The following is a 25,460-nucleotide window of genomic DNA, read 5'->3' as shown; positions in this document are numbered from 1 at the left end:
TGACACTGAGGGAGAGTCCTGGAGTGATGCTTTCAGAGAAGAATGCGCATCAGATACAACGCCATCACCAGAGCAGTGAAGCAGAGATTGACTGTAGAGCTGCTGAGCTGGTGATGAACATGGCGAATTTCCATCAGGAGAGGCAACTTAGAATGAGTGAGGTGGGGAGGCTGGCCCATTCCCCACTCCTTGCAGAAATGACACTAGGAAGAGGGCATATGATTGGGTGGGGGAATGAGGCTGGTACGTGTGTAGGATTTGACATATTTCAGGTGTATGACATAAGAATGCCGTTGAGGTCTGAAGTGTTTGCATTTTAATCATACTATTTGTGACCCAAACAAAGAATTCAAAATTTAGGCAAAGAGTTGAAGTGATGTGAGGAAGAAGCACATTCTTTTTTTTTGGAAAAAGAGAAAAGGATTCTTGTATGCTTTTCTTCGTATACACGACATTGTGTAAGACCTGGCTTCATTTACAAATATGGATGAAAAACATTTAACAAAACCGCTCATAGGAGTCTAAGGGCTTGGTTTCATTACCCAAGAAATGTCTCCGAGAGTTGACGTTTTCAGTATAGAGTATTCTTTGTTAGACTCAGCCCTAAGTTCTCGTCTCATTCATCAAATTGTCAGCAGAGTCCACCATTTTTGGCTCTGGATGGCGTTTCTAGATGTAGAGGAAAAAAATTAAAACATGTTACATAACTCAGTTCCAAAATGGAGGCAGACCCTCTGTCTGTGTAAACCCTAACCTTTTGGGAGTTGCCCCGGTTCTGCCAAGTACTTGACTGCTTCATTTGGTAGGGAAGAGAAGGAAAATTCACCGAGGCAGATACTTCTTATCGTATTTACCTATCAAAGTTTACATCAAGCTTTGCATTGAAAACTGATTAAAATTGGGAATTGTTCTTCAGATGCTGACTTCCCAGCAAATATCCGGAATGAGTCTGATTGCCGGTCTGTCAAGTAGTTAAGTGGCACAGCGGCCTGGGAAAGCATTTTCTTGAAGGTGGGGTCCCTTCTACCTTTGTCCCTTGTATCAGTTTCAAAATTTCCCCAAAACCCCATAAGAGGCAGAGATTGCAGAGGTGGCCCAGCTCCCTGTTCTCTTGGGATCCTGGTGTGACCCCTGGGAACGGAAGGGGGACAGCCACAGCCTTAGTCACAGGGGCCTCAGGTGAAGGGCATCAGCAACACAAGTGTTTGCTTTGTCTCCCTCATTGCCTCACTGTTGCTTTTGGCATTGCTTTGTTTTCCTTTTTGGGTCCCCAAAGAGGTTAATATTGTGTGTATTTGAGTAACTAAAACCCCAGATGACTCTGACTTGTTTTTTGGTGAGATTTGCTGATGGGTCATTGGTCATCCTTGGCCACGTCCTCTCCTTACTTTATCCAGTTGGTCACAGGCCCATCAGTGGAGTTTTGTTACTGCTGTGGTTGTGTGGTTACAACTCTCAGAAAGATCTCCACCCCATTTCATTTGTTGGTGATGGGGTGACCAGACAAGCGAGCTGAAGAGAAGCAAGGAGAAGAGTGGAGAGTCAAGATAGGGCAGGGTGGTGCCTCTGTGGTGCTGATGGTATGGCGCTGCCATCCCAGAGCTCTCTCCTGGCACCGGTGCCATGGGCAAGAGGTAACGGCAATTACTCACGGGCTGATTAGCAGTTCAGACGGTGACAGAAGTCATGTTTCACCAAATGTTATGGGATGCTCGGCAAACACTTGCACAGCCTTAATATTTTAAGAGTTTAGTAAAATGTAACCTCACTTCAAATCAAATCAAGGTCATTGGTGCTGTAAAATATAATTTACAAGCACGTCTTAGAGTGGACGCGTATTTTTATGACAGTGATGAATGAATTTTTACAGGCTTGTGGTTTTAAAATGTACAGGGCAGTCTATCTTGTTATTCAGGCTTGTGTTCTTTCTTAAATTCCTCATAAAGGATGTGAAAGAAGCAATCTAGCAGAGCAAATTATCGAAAGTAAAAATAAATGAAATAGGAGTTTGGAAAGAAAGGTTTCTCCCTCTGAATGGAGAGCGTTCCTTAAATTATGTCTGTTACAAAGAAAGCAGCCAGCTTGAGCGTGCACACCTGGACATCGTCCACTTCTTTCTGGACTGTTTATTGGGTGTCTATTTTGGTACCATGGCCGAGCTTAGGCAACCTGCTCATTCTTTCCTTCCAGCCCTGGACCAGGAGGGCGCTGGGCTGCTAGATGGGGGGGGGGGGGGCAGCTGTTTCTTTGGAGTGCACCCAGGCGACTTGTGGAACAAAGGACAACTTCTTCCTCATCCCTGGGCCACCCTTTACCTGGCCAGGTCTCTGCCCAGTCATGTAGCCCCAGAAGCAATTCCTCCCATTGGATGTCAAGATAGATTCCGCTAGACGGAGCTCAGACTCAGGGTCTCCACGTTGCAAGGGTGCCGTGAGGAACGTAAGTGTCGAGCCCACTGGCTATGTTGTTATATCATTAGGTTTGCAGCAGTAATGGGAGTGTTGTTATTCCTGTATCCATGGACCTAAAAACTTGTCATTAGCAACTGCATTTATAGTGACAAGCACTGGCTTAGCTCCTATCTGAAGTAGCCATATCTCAAGAAATATTTCAGAAATATTCTCAGAAATGCAGGCCTGCACTACTCAGTCCATAGGTGGAGGGCTGCGCAGGGGGTAAAATAAAAAGCACAGACATAAAAACAGGGTACGATGCTTATGTGTGCAATACAGTTCACCATTTTCCTTTTGAGTTTTATATGAACAGGCACGATTCTTGGGCACAAATAACCAAAATTTTCAAAGTGACTTTCAAATGCCGTGAGCACGTGCATGTGGTCGAAATTCCTTCTTCTTGGGGTTTGACTCCATGTTGATTCTTAACTTCTCCTTCTCAGTTGCCTTATCTTTGAATAAAGAAGACACGCTCTCTCTCTTCCCTTTCATAGTTTCCTCATTCTGTTTTAATGAATCAGAGTGGAGGGAGACACTTGTACAAATTTCCGTCACATATTATGCTAAGGGGAAGTTGGCTTCCTGAGCTGCTGTAACTATTCAAATGTTTTGAGAATAAATAGTTCATGGTAACTCCTTTTTGTTAGTCTTAAAAACGTTCTCCTTGAAAATCTTGCTGTCAATTGGGAACTTTCAAAAAAACTTTGCTCAGGAGAAAATCCAAGCAGACATAGTTGTCTTGTTCTGCTGAGTGACACTGAGAGGGAGAAAGAAGTCCCTTGAATCAGGGGAGCGTGGAAAGGACAATAGAAATGATCCTAATACTTGGCAAAAAATATTTATTGGACAAAACGCCTCATTCAAACATGGATGTGTGTCCTCAAACGTTTAGTGTTCCACAGCTGCCAGTGTGACGGTCCCCTGAACTTAGGAGACCTGTAGAAATTCTACACATCCTACAAAATCAACATCCATCTTACTTGGATCACCGTAAACTCTCCATTCTTGTCACCAATACTTCTTTTCTAAGATCCTTGAGGGTGAAAATGGGGCTTCTTACTGAAAATATGGTTAATAAATAGTTATGAAATGAATGTTTGAATGATGTATTATTGTCCTTGAGAAATGTAGGAAGACTCAGGGAAAAGAAACATTTGTCTGTAAGACAAATATTCACAGTTAACCTGTCAGTTATTGTAAATTCCTAGGGCACGTCGTGGACTCAGATGGTCCAACCAAAAGAGAATGAAAATCAAAAGCAAAGAATTTCTGGAATGTCACAGCCATCGTTCACATCCCAGCCTGTAGTTTAATAGGGTAGAAGCAGGAAGACCCAGCAGATTCTCTCCAGGTCCTGGCTTTCTCAGACCACATCTTCATGGGAATAACTTCCAGAGTCCCTTTAGGCGTTGACTTTTAATCAAACGCTGGTGTTCATCAATGTATTATTGGCGGTTAACTATTCCAAGCACACTTTCAAGCCTGTGAATCTCTTTGTTGGGAGTAGTGAATAAAAATGTTGAAAATGTAGAAATATGAAAGTAAACGTGTAAAATATGTAAATATAGAGAAGAGAGAACAATGAGAGTACGTAAGAGTAGCTGTTATCTTCTAACTTAAGATTGGAAAGTTTTGTGCATTTTCCTTAGAGCCTTTATTCGAGAATGGATGGTTACCCGTCGTCTCCCACATGGACTTTTTGAATTATGGACAGGGTGAGCCTCAGAAGGTCTCCACAATGATGTGCATCTCTCTGCGGGGGTGGGGAGTGGGGAGGTGGCCTCCTGATTCTGAGGAGCCTTTATCTTGAAGAGGACACTCAAACTCAATTCCTAGTTGGAGCATGATTTATAAAGATATACTTTATTTGCCTTTTATAAGCTGCAGATATTTATGGATCGTAAAATAAACGTACCCAAAGAAACTTCTCTAAATATCTATTTAATTATTTTTTATGTCTAAACTGCACAGAGAGTTAAAACCTAAGGGAAAAGGGGAGTGTTAGATTTCGCGATGGACATAGAATGCTTTGAGGAGGAAATGGAGGGCTCGGGACCCACCAGCTGTTAGTTCCTTCTGTGGCTGGAGGAATCCATGGTGTGAGCTACTCTGTGAGAGTGGATCTGGGGACTGAATTGAAGCTCACGTTCTGCTAAGAGCATTCTCTGTGTGCTTGTTGTGTTCAAGAGGCCCAGCTTAACCCAGATGTAAGCACCTTCCCAGAGCACTGTGCCCTCCCTCTAAATCCATGATTTCTCCTGAACCTGTTTCTCACTGGTTCCGCATCGCCACATCCAGAGCAGCGACCAGAATCTGGCAGATGCTCAGTAAACATTTATCTTTGGGTACACTACGGCGCCCTCCTCCCCTACCTGGGTTACAGTTCTTGAGCTCAGTCCTGTCTTCGATTTTCCACTTAATCCCTGTGTGACTTGGACCTCTATTTATCTTCCTTCTTCCCCCCTTCTCTCTTGTCTTCTGTCTTCTCTCTCTTCCTCCCTCCCTCCCTTCTTCCTTCTTTCCTCCCTCCCATCAGTTCTTCCTTTCTTTCTCTCCTTTTATAGCATTGATGTGATGATCAATTTTGCCAGATCACCCTGAAGTGGAAGCATGGGGGTGCTATGAAGGTGTGTGTTAGTGAAGTGCGTACAACACTGGGTCCCCTGATCCCCTCTGTGTAAGCCCCGGGACACCTAGTGGGGTGCTGTGGATCCAGCATCCCTGGGACTTGCTTTTTGAACAAAGTTTAAGGAAAGTCTGTTCTTGGGAAACGACATATAAGCTCAATTTTTAATAAATGAGAATTTGGGACTTCGAAAGAGTAGATTATTTTGGCTGGATGTGGAAAATGTGAGATTACAGTCCTTTTTAGCTGGTGGCAATGGCAGTGTCCTGATTTAGTGTAGACTTTCAAATTCGGCAAAGGTCAATAAGCCAAAAGGGCAAAATATGTGACCCCACATTCGTGGGGTTTGGTTTAAGAATGTCTCTGCTCTGTGCGTTTTTCTCTCTGTGTCTCAAGATGCCCTTTATTCTGACAGTAGTATTATTTGGCTGCTCTAGATATTTTCTTCTTTTCTCTGCTAGATTGTTGTGTTTTAAACTGTAAGAGCGAGTATTGAAGCAATTTTATTTCTCATTTCTGTACGTGATCAGCTAAATGAATGGGTTATTATTTGAATAAACGACTCCATCAGGTCACTTACATTTGAAATCAATAACTATGATCCTCTATTCGTGTTTTGCTGCCCAGAATCCCCGGTCCTCACCTGTTGGGCATTGCTCAGACCACATTTGTGTATCGATGTTGGCTAACATGAGTCCAGAAATGAGGATTATCATCATACAGTGCCTTCTCATGATAACAGTACGAGGGAACTGCCATCACTGAACTTCTCTTTCTGGGTATTGGATTCCCAATTGGTGTCAATACTGAGGACACCAGGTGACAGGGAGGAAGCAGAAGTTAGTTATGAATGGAGATGAGTTGTGTGATGTGGTTGGAATAGCAGCCTGAAAGTGTATCCTTTTGTAGTTGACAGAAAAAGGAAAAGAAGAAACTAGATAAGTAAACTTGCTGAAATCAGTCATTTCTATACAACAAGCTTCTGTTGTTTAAAATAAGGACATTTCCTAGAAAGTGCAGAACGTGTTGATTTGAAAGGGTGACAAGTTAATCTTGTAAGGTGCCCCAGTATAAACTAGGTTGCCGAGCGCCCTGGTGCACGGGGACGTCCCGAGGCTGCGTCTCTGGAACCAGCTCAGCCTCTTCGTTGCGTGGAGAAGCAGCCGTGACCGAAAATGGGAAGGGCTTTGGGGAGCAGGGCACGCTTAGTGTGGGTCAAAACCAGGGTTAGAACCCAAGTGTTTTCACAGAAATCTACTAGGATGTCAAGTATTTTACTTGGATGCTGAAGATAAATGGGATCTGGCGAGCATCTTCAAGCTAAGCTGGAAGCTTTATTTTGCAACGGATTTGTAAACAAATTGGTGTAGTCATTCTTCGTCCAGCTTTGAAAAGGACAGTCTGGCTCCCTCTCTTCCTACAAATCTTCCTTTAATTGGCTGTTGGTTCTCTATGGACGGCAGAAGGAGCCTCACCCTGGCCCTGCCTTCCTCCTGTGGGGCCGTCCCCTCATGGTGGGTGGGTATCTTCCCTGACCTAGGACGTCTGAGCTCCATTCTGTGTCCAACTGGAGAGCAGACTTGTGGGTGGAACCGTCCCCAAATAAACAGTGACTTTGTTACATCGCGGAACCCGCAGGCTGTGGTTGTAACAACACAAGATTTATGGAAGCTGTTGAGCCGCTCAGTGCAGGATGCTGTGCAGGACGAACGGGAGGCAAGCTGCTGCCACCAGCCAGGGCTCTGCAGCTTCCGCAGCTCGTGGGGTGTCCCTGTCAGCACGTGGCTGCCCCGTCCCGAGGATGAAGGACTCGCTGCACTCAAACCCAGGACCCAGGACGGCTCTGGTGCCCAGGAGGCGGGGTCTGGAGCACAGCCCCTGGGAAAGACAGAGCCTTCTGCCATCATCAGCACCCCAAAGCGGTCCCCACGGGATGGGGTGACTGGGGGAGGGGCTGATTGTTCTTTGTGCTTCCTGGTGCGACAAACCCTGGCTGTTTGGGTGGGTTCCCTTGTACCTCAAGGCATGCTGTTCCTCTTGTACATTTGCAAGACCTGATCCATTTCACGGTGACGAGATTTTGATTTCACGGTACTTCTGTCATTTCTCATGTAATGAAAATTCGCTTCTTAATAATGAGTTCTTTATTTTCCTTTCTTCTGATTTCTTCTCATCTCAAGTTTTTATTTGAATTCTTTCCTCAGAAATAGCTTTGAGGTACAATCACCTGTCGTGCAGGGGCAAACATTAAACCAGGATGAATATGGCAAGGGGTCTCCTCTTCCCATTAGGAGGGCGCTCAAAACTGTTCATGGAATAATGCGACACCAGCTAAGAAAGAGAGAAGGAAACAGGGTCCAGGTTCCTTTCTTGGTCTTCATTTCCAACACCTCCAACCTTAAGTCTGCTCCTGCCCCCAACCCTTGATGCACAGGGACTGTTTTCCCAGAATGTTCATCATGATTATGCCACCACACTCCCTGTTTATTCTCCCAACTTATTTGGAAATGACACAGGCTATTCCCATCTCATTAGTAGTTATCTGTGAAACTCCAACAGACGTACTTCTCCAAGTCGGAAGTCAATCAGTGTCTCTGTCGTCCTGTCGAGGGGTGCAAGGATACCTGGATGTGCACACTCCAGCCGCTGGATTGTTCACAACTGGATCCCAACACCTTCTCCTGTGACTCAGCGAACACTTGTTGAGCCAGTGCAACGCTATGACCCGAAGTTCCCAACGGCAAGTGGACTTGGTGTGTGTAATCATGGTTATTCAAACCCCAGTTTACGTGTCCATAAAGCGTGGGACGGAGATTGCCTTGAGGCCGGGCTTGGAGAAGGGGCGTCTGTGTCTTTCTGAGCCCAAATCATTTTTTCCTTTCCTTTACTCAAAATCAAGTTTAATCTTTGCAAGTAAAAATGAAAGTTATTAGTATCTTTTTAATCTGAAGTGCCACTCAACTGTGAAATAAAATCCTTAGCGGAAAGATCTGTGCATTCCAGTCTATAATTCATACCGCAACAAACAAATACTTCGGCAGGATTGATTTCATATTGCTTCTTCTAGGAGTAAACTTACGTTAATTTCGTTTTCTTTTTGCATTAAAGACTTCTAAAGCTTTTATATGCCGTTAGTCTTGCGTTTCATGAGGAATATATATTATTTTCTAATTAAGTATATTGTGTTGCTTTACCTCATTTGGGGGGATGGGCCTGGCTATATCCCCATTGAAGTCATACTAACCACACAAAATATAAGTATCATTCTTTCTTCGAGCTGCTCGGTATTAAGAATTATTTAACAGGCTAAGCCTTTTCCCAGATGCTCATGTTTTTCTTCATCTACAGCACGTTCTTCTATGAGTGTCTCTGTGGAACAGCAGGTCCCTGGGCATTGGGACCAGGGGTGTGCATACCCTTGGGACATACCTGCCCGTTGGCGCCTGTCAGCGGCTGGAGATGTTCTCCTGGAGTCAGCCGGCCAAGCAGGGCTTCCCTGGACGTGGAATCTAGAGCCATTTTCTGACTTACCTGTTGTTTTTCTGTCCTCTTAGCATTGCCTTGATGAAAGCCGCCAGAGCCAGAGTGTGGGCAGGGCTGCAGGGGTCCCCCAGATGTCACCCATCGATGATCCAAGACACCTGCAGCCTCCCATCTTCTCTTTCTTCCCAGGGGAACAGTTAACGAGATAATTATTTTTTCTTGAAAAGTAACGTTCTCCCAATGGTTGTGTTTTTGTTTTCCTTATGGATTATAATCTACTTTTTCAGTTGTATTCAAAGGAGAATAACAGCTCTTTCGCTGTCAGCTTCCTCTCTCCCGCCCCCGTAAGGATTCACATCTGTTTTCTGATTTGTGTGTTTAATGAAGTGGAAACCGGCGTAAATGGATCCCTGCTATAGGCAACAAACATGTACTTGAATAATAATAATAAAAAACTCAAGTATCAAAAAGAAATTTATGAAAACCAGAGAGTCTTTAACTGTGTAGACATGTTGGACTGTGAATGACGTGGCTGCCGTAACACAGGACCGCCGTATAGTCCACGCCGAATATTCTTACTGCTTCTCCAGGTCAGAGAAGACATGCCTGGTGCTGCATCGCCTCACCTCGTTATCCCGAAACGCGGTGGGAAGAGTGTTTCGGGCATGGAGGGCCAAGAGGAGTTAGGGAATGCTGGGTGGGTGTGAGTAAGAGGGGAAAGATGGAGCTGGTAACTAAATGATGTCTTGTGGGTAAAATATATTGTAGAATGTTAAGCTTCATATAAACTCAGTTACTCGTGACCCTGTGCATCCTCTGGACTCCAGCTTACCTGGCTGGGACTCCAGCCCGTCATTCTCCAGCACTGGGACTTCGCGATGTTTCAAGTGCCTCATATGTAGGATATGACAGTTATCTACCTACCTAGAATTTCTGCTTTGAAGATCAAGGAGATAAGAAAGCCCGTGAATCTCTCAGTCTCCTGTAATAATTCAATAGGTCTTAGATACTGCAATTTACAGTAACCATGGTTTACAATCAATATATATAGTAATGTGCCTGCGAGGGTTCCAGTGAGTTCATTAATATCAAGGTACCCCAACTGACTAATTTTCAAATATGAAAACAATTCTTTCCATTACAGAGAAAAATCTGTTATATGCTGTGAGTTCTGTGAAATATGAAAAAATGCACATACTTCTTTTTTTTCAGGTTGTCCTGGTGCCAAAAAGAATGAGTTTCTAACGAGCATTCTGGACGCGCTGTCTACCGACATGGTCCACGCTGTTTCTGATCCCTCTTCCTCGGGGAGGTATGTTGCATTTGACTAAAGAGCAAGGAGCTGGAAGAAGCTCCAGTAATTCAAGGAGCTCTGAAAAGCTAGAAGTCAAAGTCTAGTCGCTAGATGTTCGAGACCTGGTCAGCTCATCTGGACACTCCAGGGCTTACGCGAAAGGAGTCCTCCCCCAAAACATGACGTGGCTCCTGCGCTTAGGGTCCATTTGATTAGCAGATTTTCCCTGTCACTCGATTAAACCACTGCAGAGGTTTTCACAATGGGAAGGGCCCCAGAACATGGGATTTCGTGTGATTCCATCAGGCAGTGATGAGGAGGGTGGGAGGGAGGAGGGGAACACAAAGGGAAGCCCTAGTTCAGATGGCTTTATGCTTTGGAATTGCTTTTAGATCTATTGACTGGATTTTAAATACTTTGAATTAAAATATTCGATTTCAAATTTTCAACATACAATTTACTTCTTGTAAAATACGCACAGCATAACATTTACCATCTACTTTCAAGGGTCAATTCAGTGGCATTAATGAAACTGACGCTGTTGAGAATACGATATCTGAAACCCTGGAAACATTCTCTGAGTGTGTGGTGGGCACACCACGCTTCTGGGTCTGAGGCTTTGAGATTTCACGGCTTCCTCAGAGATTTCTGTACATTCCTGAAGCTCTTCTCTGTCTTTGCAGCTAAGTGCCAGCATCATGAGGGTAGCTCCCAGTGTTTAATGGAGATGACATTTCAGGCATTGGATCCCCCTGAGAATTAGCAATAATTTATCTCTTTATTTTAAAGGGCTTTCTCTCATGGAGAAACTGTCTTTATTTCCTTAGAACATTGACTTTCCTCCTCTGCTGCCCCCGAACCCTTGAGCACCTCATCTCTTCTAGATGCCCTAAAGCTTTATGATCTCCTTAGCTAGAGGGCTCTCCTCTCTTTGTCTCTTTACTCAAGAATAAGATTAGCAAAGACAAAAAAGGAAACAAAAAATGACAATGCCAATGGAAAATTACTATCAGGTAGTAAATTAAACTTGATAAAGCAAAAAACTCAATTTTAAATTGACATCTTATATTCTTGGAAAGATTGCTTTTATCTGAAAAATCAAAATTGAAAGCAGTCGAGGATTACTATGTGAGAAGCTCCTCTGAAAGTTTGAAAAAAATTCAGTAGCATCAGAGCTCCCTAATTCCTGTCAACTTCCGGTATCTCACGCATTCTCTTCACACTCATAGAACATAGGCTCATCCTCACCAGGGCATGTAGAGACCAACAACCAACGAAGGGAGGATGAGCAAATACTTGAACACGCTGTCCTTCATCTTTCTCTTAGTGAGAAGGCAAAATTTTAACCGCTGGGACAGTTTCAAAGATCTGACTCACATCCAGGCTTTCTAGAAGAGGTTTTATTTATTTTTATCTTAAAATATCAAACTTTTTTTTTAATCCAAGGGCAAATGTCTAGTTACCACTCTAAGGTACATTTCTATTTGCCTCTTTCAGTAGACCTATGGCATAAATGACATGCCAATGAATCACATTTAAAGGAGCAGAGAACCTCGAGATCCCAGTGTTTTGTAGGTGGGCATGGATGTCTGAGCTGACCTATGAAACCCACAGAGCATAGAATTTGGAACAAGGAAGCTTTTGTCCCCAAGGACTTGGCCAATGCCAAGTGCATAATTGGCATGCACAAATTCACTTGTCAATTGCAATTTTGAAGCCAACTTGAAAAACTTTTCCTAAATCCCTTCTTCTAAATTATTTTAGAAAATTGCTATATTGAATGGCAAATCCATGCAGGCTTAGGCATCAGGACCGTCAAGAACGTTGGCATTGAGGGAGCCACTTTGTAGAGGGACAAGGGCAGCAGAGAGGCAGCTGGGTGGCTGGGTGTTCCTCATGACCTTGTATGTCCTTCCAGGCTTTCAGAACCTGACCCCAGCCACACACTGGAGGAGAGAGTGGTCCACTGGTACTTCAAACTGCTTGATAAAAACTCCAGCGGGGATATCGGCAAAAAGGAGATCAAGCCCTTCAAGAGATTCCTTCGGAAAAAATCCAAACCCAAAAAGTGCGTGAAGAAGTTTGTGGAGTACTGTGACGTGAATAACGACAAATCCATCTCTGTGCAGGAGCTGATGGGGTGCCTGGGCGTGACAAAAGAGGAAGGTAAAGCAAACACCAGGAAGCGTCATAGTAAGAGCCTTTTCTGTTCTTTCACACTGAGCGGTGTGTCAGTCTTGACGCCTGTTTGATTGACTTCTTGAAGTGTAGATGGTCCTTGTGGTCTGAGGGTGAAGGAAAAAAGCAGTGCGCCATTTAATTGTCGGTCATCTGTCCCCAGAAATAATAATAGACGGTCAGTAACCCAGTGAGAAGGAAATCAGTAAAAGGGGAGATGCTGAGTGTTGTCTGAAGACAAGTCTATTGTTCAACCGTGGTGGCTGAATTTCCAAACATGTTCTGCCTTCCGAGGTTGGAAGTGCAAATCTGGGAACCGTTGGGAATATCTTGATAACCCTGCATGTGGACTCCAACCAAATACTCATGCCAGTTTATAGGCAATTGAATAACTCCTGTTATCCAAACCAGTGATTTCGATGGTTGAGAAACTGTTTTAGCTGTTTTGCCAGTTGAGTACATTTTTTATGTGGGCCTAGCCTAACTAACCAACTGTTACAGAAAGAGAAAATCCTCTGATAGCTATATCCCAACTGTTTTCAGCAGGCAACATGCATGGACAAGCCCGCCTGTGGGCCGCAGGTGGATGCTGGAAAAGCCACTTCACTTGGTGGGGGTCTTGGCTTCCTCGATTGTACAATGCGAGTGCTGGAGAGGTTTGCACAGGAATCTCATTGCCCTGTTGTTTTATGATTCTATTTTTCTATTATCAACTTCGGGAACACATTAGAAAAAGAAGACAAGTTTGAGAGTAGAGTCTAGAGCACGAGGATATTGTGTTCTTGATGACCCTCCTCAACTGTGAGACATGGAACGCCATCGGCAGCCCTGATTGTGGGTTTCTGGAAGGTGACTGCACTCTATCTTATGTGTTTCTGTGTCCCAGGACTTGTCTTAGAGTCATTCAACATTGTTCAACTGAACTGGGTGCCAGGCTAGGCTGTGTCATGGTGAAACATTTCTTGCTAATTTCTCTGTGAGAAGTTAATCCTGGAAAAATTAAGCTTTGTTTTGAAGACGTTTGTATAGAGTCTGCGAAGCTAACTGCACTTCTTTTGTCCTGAAAATGTCTGGACTGGAGAGCCATGTCAAAATATGGGGCTGCCCCACTTTGCTCACTGTGTAGGGTGATAAGGACACCTCACTGGCTGGGGCAACTCTTCACCTTTGTCCTGCATGTGGGTGTGTCCTTTCTGCTCTTTGTTGGGGGCCAGACTTCGAGATCCGACATTGTGGGAGACATTCTATGCGGTGATGTGGGTGTGCTGCAGGGTGTCTGTAGGAAGATAGGGAGGAGCTACCCTTCCATGAGAGGAAGAGGACAGAAAATAACCGGCCAGTCCAGACCACACACGGACACATGCCGATTCTGACTCCATGCTGTGGAATAGTAACACGACCCAGCTACACAGCCCCAAATGGCTGGGGACCTTCCTTTAACCATCCGGCCTTGACGTTCCATGGCTCCTCTTATTTTCACAGCCATGCAGGTGGTGGGTTTGGCAGGACAGACACAGTCATCGCTTTCACTTATAGACGAGGACACCCAAGTATGCTGTGGGGTTTCCAATGTCCTACAGCTGGGTCCTGGGGATTCCTTCTGAGTCTTCCCCGACAACAACTGAAGCAGCAAGGACTAGACCATTAGGAATTGTCACTGCCCAGACTGTGCTTTCTCTCGGGCTCCTTAATCCATACCAGACTGCCTCTGCAACCGTCTTGGTGGGCAGTAGGATGAAAAACTAAAAATGCCCCTTCCAGGCAACTGCCCCAGGCTCCCACCTCTCCAATCTTCCTTTGTTCAAGGTGCCTGCTCAGGGTCAGTTTCTGGCATCTCCCTTCTGCTGCCATCTGATGCTACCTGTCACTCCTTGGTCCTGGAGAGCTGTCCTCATCTTGTCCCTCGCTTTTCTTTGACTCTGGTCCCCCTAGGGTCCCAGGAAACTAGTGACCCATTGCAATTTTAGGCAGAAGGCCCGGCACTTGGAGCAACTCTCTGGCCTTCAGGGATCAGCATGGAGCGAGTGGAGAGCAGGTGGCCACCAGCCCCCGGCAGCTGGAGGGACAGACGGCTGTGGCTCTCTCCACCCTGTGGCTCTGACAATTCCACGGGGAGGGAGATGGACATCCACCCCTTAATTTGTTTCAGCTGTTGCCTGATTGGCACGGTGTCACCCTGCTGCACCAGCTGCTCAGAGGCTGTGGGTGGCCTTTCTTCCGTTATGGAAACCATCCTCCGAGTTTCTAAAAAAATGCAGTTCTTGTGGTTATAATGAGCAAATTAATTGCAGGCGCAATGCAGCGTAGCATCTGTTCATTTTAAGCTTTTAATTGTCATCCCTTTCTGGACGGCGCAGGCTGGTCTGTTGTTTGCAAGGACTCCTCCTCTTGCCAGTTGTCCGGTGGCCTGAGAAGCACCTGAGCCCCTGAGGAGCCCCAGCCTCATGCTTGAGGGTCATACAGTGGGATGCCCCTCGCTAGCGGCACATTCCTGTCTGCAAATTTCTTAAATTCAAGCAAAGTAAATGTAGATGCTTTGCACGGGGACAAGGCCCAGCACTTGGTGGGTTTTCGTAGAGAGCAATTGGCCCCAGAGCTGCCATGAGTGTGGGGACCTTTGAAATAGAGCTGGGATTCCCTCAGATAGTGTCAAGATGGATTCTGCTGCAGTCCAGAAATTATCCTGCTAAGGACAGCACCACCTGACCCAACTAGGGTTTCCTCCAGAAAAGCGCATGTTCTCCCATCGTTCTCCATGGCACGGTCCATGGTGTACACCATCATCTCCAGATGCATTAGTCATGGAGTTTCTGTGAGTTTGTCTGAACATCAGGACTTGGCGCACTTTGGTACAAGGTAATCCATGCGAATCCCTGCAGGGAACTTAATGCATCAGGAATTGTGCTCTCTCGTTGGCTTGTGAAGATGTTCTGAGCTTCAGCACAATGTACAGATCAGCAAAAGACAGACATAAACATATCACTCACAGTCCATTACAGGAATTCTGATTCGGTGGGGAATGGAGTCCTTGGTCATGTTCTGGACTTACCTTGTTTTTAGGGTGATATTAATCTTTCATTCATGCAACAAAAATGTTGAGTATCTACTGTGAATTAAGGGATGGAGATAGGAGCCAAGTCTCTGAGGTTTCACGGTTTTTAGGGAAGAAAGGAAAGTACTATAATGCAATGTAGGAAAGGAATGGTGGTTTGTGCAAATTGCTGTTTGTGTATTGAGGAGAAGGACCAAGCTCTGAGGGGTCCAGGAAGCATGTCCGCAGGTGTGATATCTGAGTACAGGTTCGGCAGCCAACAGGGAGGAAGAGAAACACTCCAGATATTGTGACAAGTATTGAAGACACTGTGGTGCCTCAGTCCTCTTGGGCATCTCAACATGAAAGTTTCAACAGCACTGGGTCAGAGGCAGCGGCCTGAGCTTTAACTGCATGACATCCCAGAGGACAGTGTCATTTGGAGGAGCCCATATAACCACAAGAAAGAGCTTCTTCTCAAGGATCCCATAAGTAGCTCCACTGAGGTTGCCTTGTGTGGAAAGAACAAAAAAGGAAGTTGTCTTCCTGGAAATGCTGATGATTCTTGTTCTGCTCTGGGGAGGGGCCACCATAGATTTCAAAAAGTTTTTCCATCACCTTGAGGCACCAGGAGCTGAAATGAAGCCAGCACCTCCAGGGTCACATTCCTGGCCACCTACCCTTGGTGTTAACTGGAAATAATCTCAAAATCCCACCACTCTGTAAACACCAGCATTGGCTCTCTGAGTTGGTTCAAGTGGCTTAGTTGATTATATGTCTTATTGTTTTAAAACACAATACATTAATAGAAATGTGAAGTATACTAAGGACAACAGACCTGGAGGCAACTGGCGTTGAGAAGATTGTTCATTACGCACAGTTCTCAAGAGGAGGGGTCTCAGCATCCCAGGCAGGGCCACACGGAGAAGCACCAGGGTTGGTCAGGAGGTAGAGGAAGCTGGGGAAACATGAGCAATAGCCTCTGTTGTGGTTTCCAGGGAAGGAAACAGCTAGGCAGGGTCATCAGGATTAGGACTGGCTAATTTGAATAACTTCAGCAGGCTGTGGGGTGGAGGGACTGCCCCTAGTTGTCTGGGACCTGGCCCTGGGCTGATTAGGGCGGGTGAACAGTGGTCCAGAGTGTGAGAGCCCCACAGAGGAGGTGGTTGGACTGTGGGCTCTGCATTGGTTGGTTTGTATTTAAAAAACACATTCCTGGGTGAGTTTTTACTATCTCCAGGGTTGGGCTAAATCTGGGAGAGACAGTCTCTCCAAGACCAACAAAGCCCCAGATGTCAAAGCATCAAATACAGAAAATAAAAACATACTTGATGTATCTACTCTCAAGAGAACTGGCCCATTGAGTGGACTCAGACAGAATAATACAGGCTCTTTCTTGGACAAGTTGAATTCCTCAGACAATTATGCTGGAGGCCTTTTGGCAATCTCCCGTACACAAATGTCGTGAAAAACAGAGCCTGATGTGTCTCAGTTATATTGTCTTATTTGCAACCAAGAGATAACATATGATTCCCCACCCCACAAAAAAAGCTAAAATTTGGTAAAAGAAGCAATTTGCTCAAAAATGAGCAGTGGGGATTTAGATCCATGATTACTTGATTTTGCAACCCTTTCATTTTCCTTGCAGAAGTTTCCTAAGTTTTTTCTTACTATTTTTTAAAATTTTATTATCGCTTATTTTTTCCTACCCCATGTAGCTTGAAATAGTGAGAAGTCAGAAAAACCTTCCTATTCAGGAGGGGTTAGTTGGGACATTCTAAATATCCAATCCATTACTCTTTTTTTTTTTTCTGCTTTATCTCCCCAAACCCCCCCGTACACAGTTGTATATCCTAGTTGCATGTCCTTCCAGTTGTGGGATGTGGGACGCCACCTCAACGTGGCCTGACGAGCGGCACCATGTCCGTGCCCAGGATCCGAACCCTGGGCCGCTGCAGCGGAGCGCGCAAACTTAACCACTCGGCCACGGAGGCTGCCCCCCATTACTCTTTTTTTTCTTTAGTTTTGCTCACTTTTCACCAATATATTATTTTATTCTAAAAAATATGAGAACTCAAAGAACATAAATAACATATAACCCTTTATTCTTAGACATAATAAGACCTTTAGATCCGCATCTTTCCAAAAATATTTCTATGCATATATACACACTTTCACATATACACACTTTCACATATATACACACTTTCACATATACGTGCTGCAACTTTTCCCTACAAAGTGGGATCAGAACATGTATACTTTCTAAACTACTCACACTTATTTTAAGCAATTACACAGATTTTGCATTTAAATGATTGCAACTAACACATTTTATTGGAAAGCTTGTTTGGCTCTAAATTTTCACTATTCCCCAAAACACAGGAAAGAAGTAATTATCTGAAAATGATTGAGAAATGATAAAGCCAAGAAAGGAAATATTTCTGAAGAATTCGGGAAAAAATTCGTAAGAGATTACATCATGCCCTCAGGATTCTCCAAAATGACCATTACACAGAAACTCAGCAATTAGGAAACATGCATTTTTGACCAAATCATCTTTTTCAACCAAATTGCCATGCTAGCTATGTTTCTTTCAGTCCTGTCGCCTCACAGTCAGAACGTTGTTTGCGGGTCACCTGGAAGCAATCAGTGTCACTTGATAGCCATGATGTAAATCCTTCCCACGATTCCTGACCTAACGTTATGTTAGGTGATTGTTAAATACAGTCCTTTTCTCTCTTTTACACTTCACAGGAAAGTATTTTATTGGTGTGGCGTTGCTTCATATTTATTTCCATAATGTACATTATGCTCCATTAAAATTAATTAACACGATAATTTTCCTGTGCTTATGCTTACGTATTTTAAATAGTGTTTTCCCTACTGTAGCTTGAATGGAATATTCCATCAGATGACATTAATGAAATTCATATTCTTTGCATCTATACAGCAAGGTTTTTCTTTTCTTACACTTAAGAATATTAATTTTTTCTTACAGTAACTTACCTTTAATCTGTGGCTACCTCTAATTAACAGGAAGATCAACACTTACCATATAAGAAACAAAAAAAAAACACCCACCTGGCAATAGTTGAATGGCTAAATTGGTTTAGAATAGATTCAAAGTATTGCTCTGATATTCTTTAAATTCGAACCAATGACCCAAAAGCCTACTTTTTCTCTAACGTAGTCATTTCAGGCAAAGCAGAGTGGAGAATGGCAGCAATTATCTCAACACTTAGACCATTAAAACCTACAATTGAAAAAAACAGTTGATTTAGCTACCTTTTATTTAGTATTTTTGAAATTTACTGAACACATTCGCGCTTCGACTTTTCAAGCTGTCTTTCTGTTTGCTTTTATAGAGCGAGAGAAGATAGAGTTTGGAAACAGAATAATTTGACTCTTTACTCAGAATTTGTGTTAGCGAGTAGGTAGAAATCAACCATTAGTCGAGACATTTGGGATGAAGAATGCTGCCCTCCATCTATGGATTTGTTCAAAAGCTATTATCGAGTGCTCCCTGTTCTAAACAGTGGCAAATGACAGTAAATAAAACAGAAAAATTCACGCCCTTTTAGAGCTTACTTTTGATGTGGAAGCAATAAATAAGATAAATAAAAAATCGTAGTTTACTGGGTGATGGGTTCTAAGGAAGTGTAGGGGTGAGGGAGAGGAGGTCTGGAATTTTAGATGGAGGGGTGGGGCAGGAGAGGCATCTTCTCGAGGTGAGGAAGTCGAGACTCGAAGGAGGCACAGGAGGGAGCCAAGGAGATGCTGAGTGGGGAGCAGCCTGCCAAGGGGACAGTAGGACACTGAGGGAGGTACCCAGTGATGCCCGGGAGTGGCGAGATGTCAGGATGTCTGGGAGGAGGGAGCAGGTTGGGAAAGGCGAGGAAGTCAGAGTGCACGCAGCCCTGAGGTTGTCAAGGAGAGTTCGCTCCGAACAAGAGGCTCAAGGTTTGAGCAGGAATGAAGTGTTCTGACTCATCTGAAAAGGACACGCACGTGGTTGCTGAGCTGATGTACATTACGGATGGGAAGTGCTGAAGCAAGGAGCGTGGTGAGAGATAACTGCAGGGTCCATGCGAGAAAGGATGAAGGTGGGGGCCAGGGTGGAGCAGTGGTGGGAAGTGTTTGGACTCTGGATAGATTTTGAAGGTAAAGCCAAAGGATTGCTGGCAGATCAGATGGGGGATGTAGGAGAATCCAGGAGTGATGGGTGACGCCGGTCTTTTGCCCGGGGCAGCTCAAGCGTTGTGAAGACTGGAGAGGAAGTGGCTTTGAGGGGAAGATAAGGAGTCCAGTTTGGCTCTGTGTCCTCTGACTTGCCTCCTAAAAACCAAATGGGGATAATGCAATTGCATCTTGGAATCTAGATTGAGGAAAGAGGTCCAAACTGGAGGTTCTGGAGACACATACCGCGGGGGTAGTCAGGAAATCGATATTATTTAAAACCGCGAGGCTAGCTGGGACCACCAGTGAGGGGTTGTGGATGGGAAGGACAGAGGCCTGAATCCGCTGAGGATGGTGGTTTTCACCGGGCAAGGAGGTAAGGAAGACCTAGCTGGGAAGACCCAGGGGAGGCTGCTGGAAGGCAAGAGGAAAACCAGGAGTATGGAAGGTCATCCTAGAAGCCAGTGAGCAAGGGAGGAGTGACCGCTGTCAGGTGCAGAGGGATGCCCCTGGGATGCAGGAAAGAGCAGGCAGTGGGGACCCTATAGGAGCAGTTTCCATGGAGGGTGGGGAGGAAGCACCACGTGGGAGGAGGGAAGCAGGGATGCTGGTGGCAATGTCTGAGCATCCCACCCTGCCCTCCACCATATGCCATGTGCCGAAGCCACAGGACCAACAGCACATCTCGCATCTCTCTTGAGATTCACCTCTTCCTGAGCATTTGGGAAAAACTATTTGGAAGCAAACACGTTAATTTCTCATGATTTAAATATAAAGAATTTCAAAGAACCGGCCAACACTATTCCAAGACTCCCAGCGACGTGAAGCCACTGTCTCCCAGGGAGAGTTTGAGAAACACGGGGAAGAAAGGGCCCCACGGTTAACGGACATCCCTCTGGTATTTTGGTAAAACAAATCAGCCTTCTAAAGTCGGCTAGAGCATTTGTGTTGTTAGGGAATGTTTCCATCGTGACTTTATAATCTGCTACTCGTAATCGATGCCTGATACCTGTGTGTTTTCTCACGTAAACAAGTTTCTAAGGTGATGACACTTTCCTGAGATGCTATTTGTCCCTTCCTGAAAAAATTACATTGAGCCTGTCACTAAAGGAAGACTATTTGGTTTTTAATAATCTCTCTCTCTCTCTTTTTTTTCCTGTTAGCCCCCAGAGGCAATCCTGAAAGCACTTCCAATAGACAGGTGAGTATGTCTCTGGTTTAGTGTTCCGAATTTGCTGGTTTAATCGCAGGCAATAGACATGCGGGGTTCTGTAGATTTGGAAAATAAAGTACCATCCAGGAAAAGAAGTGAATCAGGAGAGAATGTATCGTGTTTGCACCCCTGGGAGGCCGGAAAGAGCCTTGCAAGATTCTATCAGAAATCACCCATCGGTTTGCTGAATCCTCAACTGAAAGATTTTGCTTTGCTTTTTGTGTGTGTGTGTGTGCTATTTATTTTATTATTTTTAGAAAAATTTCCCAGTCCCCTTGTTTTGTGGAAATGGTTGTTTTAAGCAATTCTCTGGGATTTGGTATTTTTTCCTTACCTCTTGTGGAGGAGATAGCAGAGAAAGGAGACCCTCTTGGCCTCCAAGTGAATATGCTCTTTTCATCTAAGGATCCCAATAGACAAATGTTCGGCTCCAAAAGAAGTTCCCAGTTTCCTGCTGGGTGTTTATAGACGATTTCTGTGTTTCTGAGTCTGTATCTCCACACGTGTAGTTAGAGGAGACCATTGTGGTAACTCTCTCCATCATCCCAGGCCACAACCTATCCAAAGACTATTTTCCAGAAGATAAACGTGAGCAGGTTAATCTCTCCCTCCCTCAAAGCCGGGGCAAAATCCTCCTGGTTTTTTTTTTTTTTTTTTGGTGAGGAAGATTCGCCCTGAGCTAACATCTGTGCCAATCTTGCTTTACTCATTGTACGTGAGATGTTTCCACAGTGTGGCTGATGAGCAGAGTAGGTCCATGCTGGGGATCCGAACCCTCAAATCTGGGCTGCTGAAGCAGAGCACGCGGTACTTTAACTACTGGGCTGGTCCTCAAACCCTCCTTTCTTCAATTTATTATTTACTTTGGCTTCACCTGTTAGATGTCAGGTCGACATTTCCTGAGGGCAGCCCCTGTATTTGTTGTGGGTTTTCAGTGGAGACCTCCAACGCACACCTTGGATGTAATTTAAAACTGTTTCATTAGGAAAGATGTGCGATACGGTCTTCTTTGTTTAGCAAATGTTTATGGTTTTAACTTCTTAAATCCCACCGCAAATCACTTGCACTTTAGAGCAGGGCTGGTCTGAAAGCAATTACCCTCGCTGAGCGCCAGAGGGTTGTTTTCATTAGACGGGATGATGATTGGCGCACGTGTACTGCACTCAATCTTAAATAAACTCAGTTCAAAACAGGAGCCTCACTCTTCAGCTTTTTCCCGGAAAAAGAAACTAAATCAGTTTCTCCGGCTCTCTTGACGGTGTCTGAATGGAGAAACTGGCGTCCATGCCGTGATTTCAGTGGCTGTCACTGCAAACTATGGTCCTGGAGGAGGTCCTAATGTGTACGCCAGCTGGGGCTTGCACGTGATGCAATAATGGAAGACCATAAATATTTCTTTGAAGAATAAAATAGTACCAAGCATCAAAATCTTTCACTATGTGAATAACCACAGATGAGAAATATTAAACGAAGGGAAGATAGGATGCACAAAACTCACATTTAATAAAAAAGGGAACTGCCTTGGGAGTAGCCCGGTGGTGCAGTGGTTAAGTTTGCACATTCTGCTTTGGTGGCTGGGGGTTCCCGGGTTCACATCCCAGGTGCGGACGTGGCACTGCTTGGCAAGCCGTGCTGTGGCAGGTGTCCCACATATAAAGTAGAGGAAGATGGGCATGGATGTTAGCTCAGGGCCAGTCTTCCTTAGCAAAAAAAGAGGAGGATTGGCAGCAGATGTTAGCTAAAGGCTATTTTTCCTCAAAAAGAAAAAAGTGAGCCATCTTCCTTGGTCTCTTCTCCACTTTCCATCGCAATTCAGAAGAGATCAGAGCCGCACTATCAAGCTGGTGTTGATGTAGTTACAACGTTAGTCCCATCGTCTCCTCCAACAGTTCTCACTAGCTTTAGTAACCGGTGAAATAGATTGATGGCTTATCTTTCTCCATAACTTATTAAAACCAAACTTCTGATTAGCTCAGTGCAGGAGACACATTTTTCTCTCTTCTCACCACCTGCTCATATATTTATCGGGGGAATAAAAGTCAACCCAGAAACTCCCTAAATGTTAAAATTTGATTATTTAAAATAGTGAAACAGAAGCAGGAAGCAACTTACACTGGTCAGAACTGGTGCACTTGGAAAAATAAATCTAGAAGATTGCATATTGCTTTTCATGTTCACTCTAAATTATTTTTAAGTGGCTGCAGGGTGCAAAATTCCAGTGTTTTAGTAAACTAACTTTTCAGGTTGCATTTCTTCTTAGAGAGGTAAAGAGTCATTGGAAAGGATGAAAAGAAAAATTTAAAAATAACAAGTATGGCTTTATCAACTTTGAAGCATAAATGAGATCACGAGAACTATTTTTGTATAATAAATCTAAAGTGATAGGAGATTCTGCAGAACATTTAATGTATTTCATCTACTCACAATATATGACGTGACTGCGAGTTTTCTCAACCAATACATTTTTCCCGATATTTTAGGTTATTTGGAGGGAGGAAAGTACTAGAAGTTAAGAATGTTTTCATTGCTTTTGATTTATTCTCACACCCCAGATGATCACCCTAACGCTAGTTCTTTTCACATCTCTTTTAAAATATTGCTTTTCTTCTTCTTGTTACCAGATAGGCTGGTTTCATTCCTAGATGGCGAGCCTTAGTCTTCAGACATGCGAGATGCCAACTTCGCAATATAATATCTCTTTTTTCTTGTCTTTTTTTTTCAGCCAAGGAAGCAAGGATAAGTGGCTCCTGCATCGGAGGCGGTTCCTAGACACGTGGGAGACTCCCTCCCCAAAAAAGCAATTAAAAAACAAAACCAAAAACACATAGTATTTGCACTTTGTACTTTAAATGTAAATTCACTTTGTAGAAACGAGATATTTAAACAGACTGCTTTAATCTGTGAAAATGGAAGGGCTGGCTTCAGAAAATTAATCACATACAATGTATGTGTCTTCTTTTGACCTTCAAAATCTGTCCTTGGTGGAGATGTATCTTGAATGGATTTAAGCTTCATTTCCTCATCCTACACGTGTTAACATAGAAACCTTAACCCGGGGCACTTTGGTTCCAATCCTCTGCTTTTTTTCCCTGACCATGCAGTTACCTCTTGTCACACCAAGTCTGCTTCCTTTGGAATCTACTGTACTTGCAGTGTTGCTGAATTTGTGTGGGAAGCTTTCTGAGCCCATAGACGTTAGTAATCTACAGCTGTCTGCATCACGCAGTTAACCAGTGCATGGATTTGTTTGTTTCTTGGATTTTCTGTTAGTTTGTTTTGCTTTCCAGAGATCTCGCTCACGCATTGAGTTACGCAACCACTAAAGCCATCCTTACAGCTAGTGCCTTGGTAGAAAAGACTATTTTTCAAACTATCTTTGATGTGCCTGCTTTCCCGTTTCAAGCTTCTGTTTGAACTTTTCCTTGAGCTCACATTAATCGTGCAGGAAGATGCTAGAGAATTGTACCTGCTGTCCTGAGGCAGCGTCAAGGGGCTCGTTGTTCAGAAAAGTAAATTTAATCATGGCCTGGCCAAGCCAGCTAGACACACTTGTCTGCTCTGTTTTTCCTCTTACACCTGGCCGTTACCTGTCCTGCTGTGGTCCACCTGGGGCCCACTGGAAGGTAAAATTATTACCTGAACAAATTAGGAACAGTCTCCCTAAAAAAGCCACGGCTGGGATAAGCTGTGGCCCGCATGTTGGTGTCTGCAGTCAGGGAGAGTGGCTCCAGCTCCCGTGTTTTCTCTTCACTCTTTTCCGAATGCCTCCAGGCACAGGACTTGCCAATGGGAAATTCATCTGAGTGGTACTTGTGAGAGAAGGTCAGGAACTGAATGCCCACGCTGTGAGCCACAGAACCGGCTCGATGTGCAACCAGCTGGCACTCTCAGAGCTGGACCCAGACACCAGCGAGAGCCCACTGGCTCTGCCGAGCCATTTGGAGGACGGTCCCAGAGCTGTGTGTGGCGACTTATGATGCTATCTCAGCTCCGACTTTTGGTTGGAAAAAGAAATCTTCATGGCCCCAAATCCCCAGCACGTGTCATGTAAAATGATCTCTGTGAAAAGGCATGAAGACATTTTACGAGGCTTCTTACTTATTTAAACTGTGCGAAAGTAAACACCGAATCTTGGGAGCCGCGGAACAAGCTCAAGGGTGTGTCACCATTGTTTAAAACACAGTTATGATGCTGAACTTATTGGATAATCTTTTATATTTCTGAACTTTGAATTTAATCATTTTTCTTAGATTAAAATAAAATATGCTATCAAAACCGTGCTTAGTGGTTTCTTTCCAGCGAAGTACAGAGTTTTATAAGTGCTTACTTTTAAGGGTGTCTACCATCAGAGAGGCAAGGCAATAACGTTCTGGGTCAGAATGAATTTGAGTCCTGACTCTGCCCCCTTTTGCCTCTGTGACTTTGGACAAGTTGCTTACCTTTTAGTGCTTCCGATTCCTGCTCTGGAAAACATGGATGATGGTGGTATGCAGATCTAGGGTGAAGATTATACGAGTTAATATACGTCAAGTGCTTAGGGCCTGGCACAAAGGGCTTAGTATTTTCCCTTATTACACGAAACAGTCATTCACTGACTAATTAATAACTGTGAATACTTCTCATGGTACCAGATGCTATGGCAGACTATAGAGGAAACAAAAGAGGTTCTTGTTTTGATTAAAGCTAATTCTATCCACTAAGTCACACAACTAGAAACCGTAGGTATGCCACTTCTCTTTTCCTCGGCCCCAATCTCCATACCCAGCCTCCTGTCCTTGGTTAGGCCCTCATTATATTTTGCTAGGACCATTGCAATAGCTTCTTAATCGGTCAGGCTTCCTCCGGGATCTTCTACTGTCTCCTCGTAAATCCCCTCCTGCACAATTTTTTCTTTACTCAGAAAGCAGTGATCTTTGTAAAACTCGATCTTGGCATTCAATTGTGCAGTAAAGATGCTACTGGAAATGGCGTTAGGAGAAAGGCAGCTGTCCGGAAACACTCCC

General features: G+C 44.3%; 1 protein-coding gene across 3 annotated transcripts in view; it reads left to right on the top strand.

Moving 5' to 3' along the window:
• SMOC2 (SPARC related modular calcium binding 2) overlaps positions 1–24,733 on the top strand; it is a 170,348-nt gene extending 145,615 nt beyond the window's left edge. For 2 of the 3 annotated variants that reach the window (XM_046670362.1, XM_046670361.1), the window contains exons 10-13: positions 9,775–9,874; positions 11,775–12,049; positions 20,408–20,445; positions 23,180–24,733. In XM_046670362.1, coding sequence (XP_046526318.1) covers positions 9,775–9,874; positions 11,775–12,049; positions 20,408–20,445; positions 23,180–23,197 — 431 coding nt within the window. In that variant the 3' untranslated portion in view covers positions 23,198–24,733. The remainder of the gene's footprint in view (positions 1–9,774; positions 9,875–11,774; positions 12,050–20,407; positions 20,446–23,179) is intronic. The other variant, XM_046670363.1, reaches the window with a different exon arrangement.
• The last annotated feature ends 727 nt before the right edge of the window (positions 24,734–25,460 follow it).

The sequence above is a fragment of the Equus quagga genome, chromosome 8 (assembly GCF_021613505.1).
Source record: "Equus quagga isolate Etosha38 chromosome 8, UCLA_HA_Equagga_1.0, whole genome shotgun sequence".
Classification (NCBI taxonomy): Eukaryota; Metazoa; Chordata; class Mammalia; order Perissodactyla; family Equidae; genus Equus; species Equus quagga.
The sequence above is the reverse complement of the archived record's forward strand: the minus strand, read 5'-3'. Positions and strand labels throughout refer to the sequence as shown.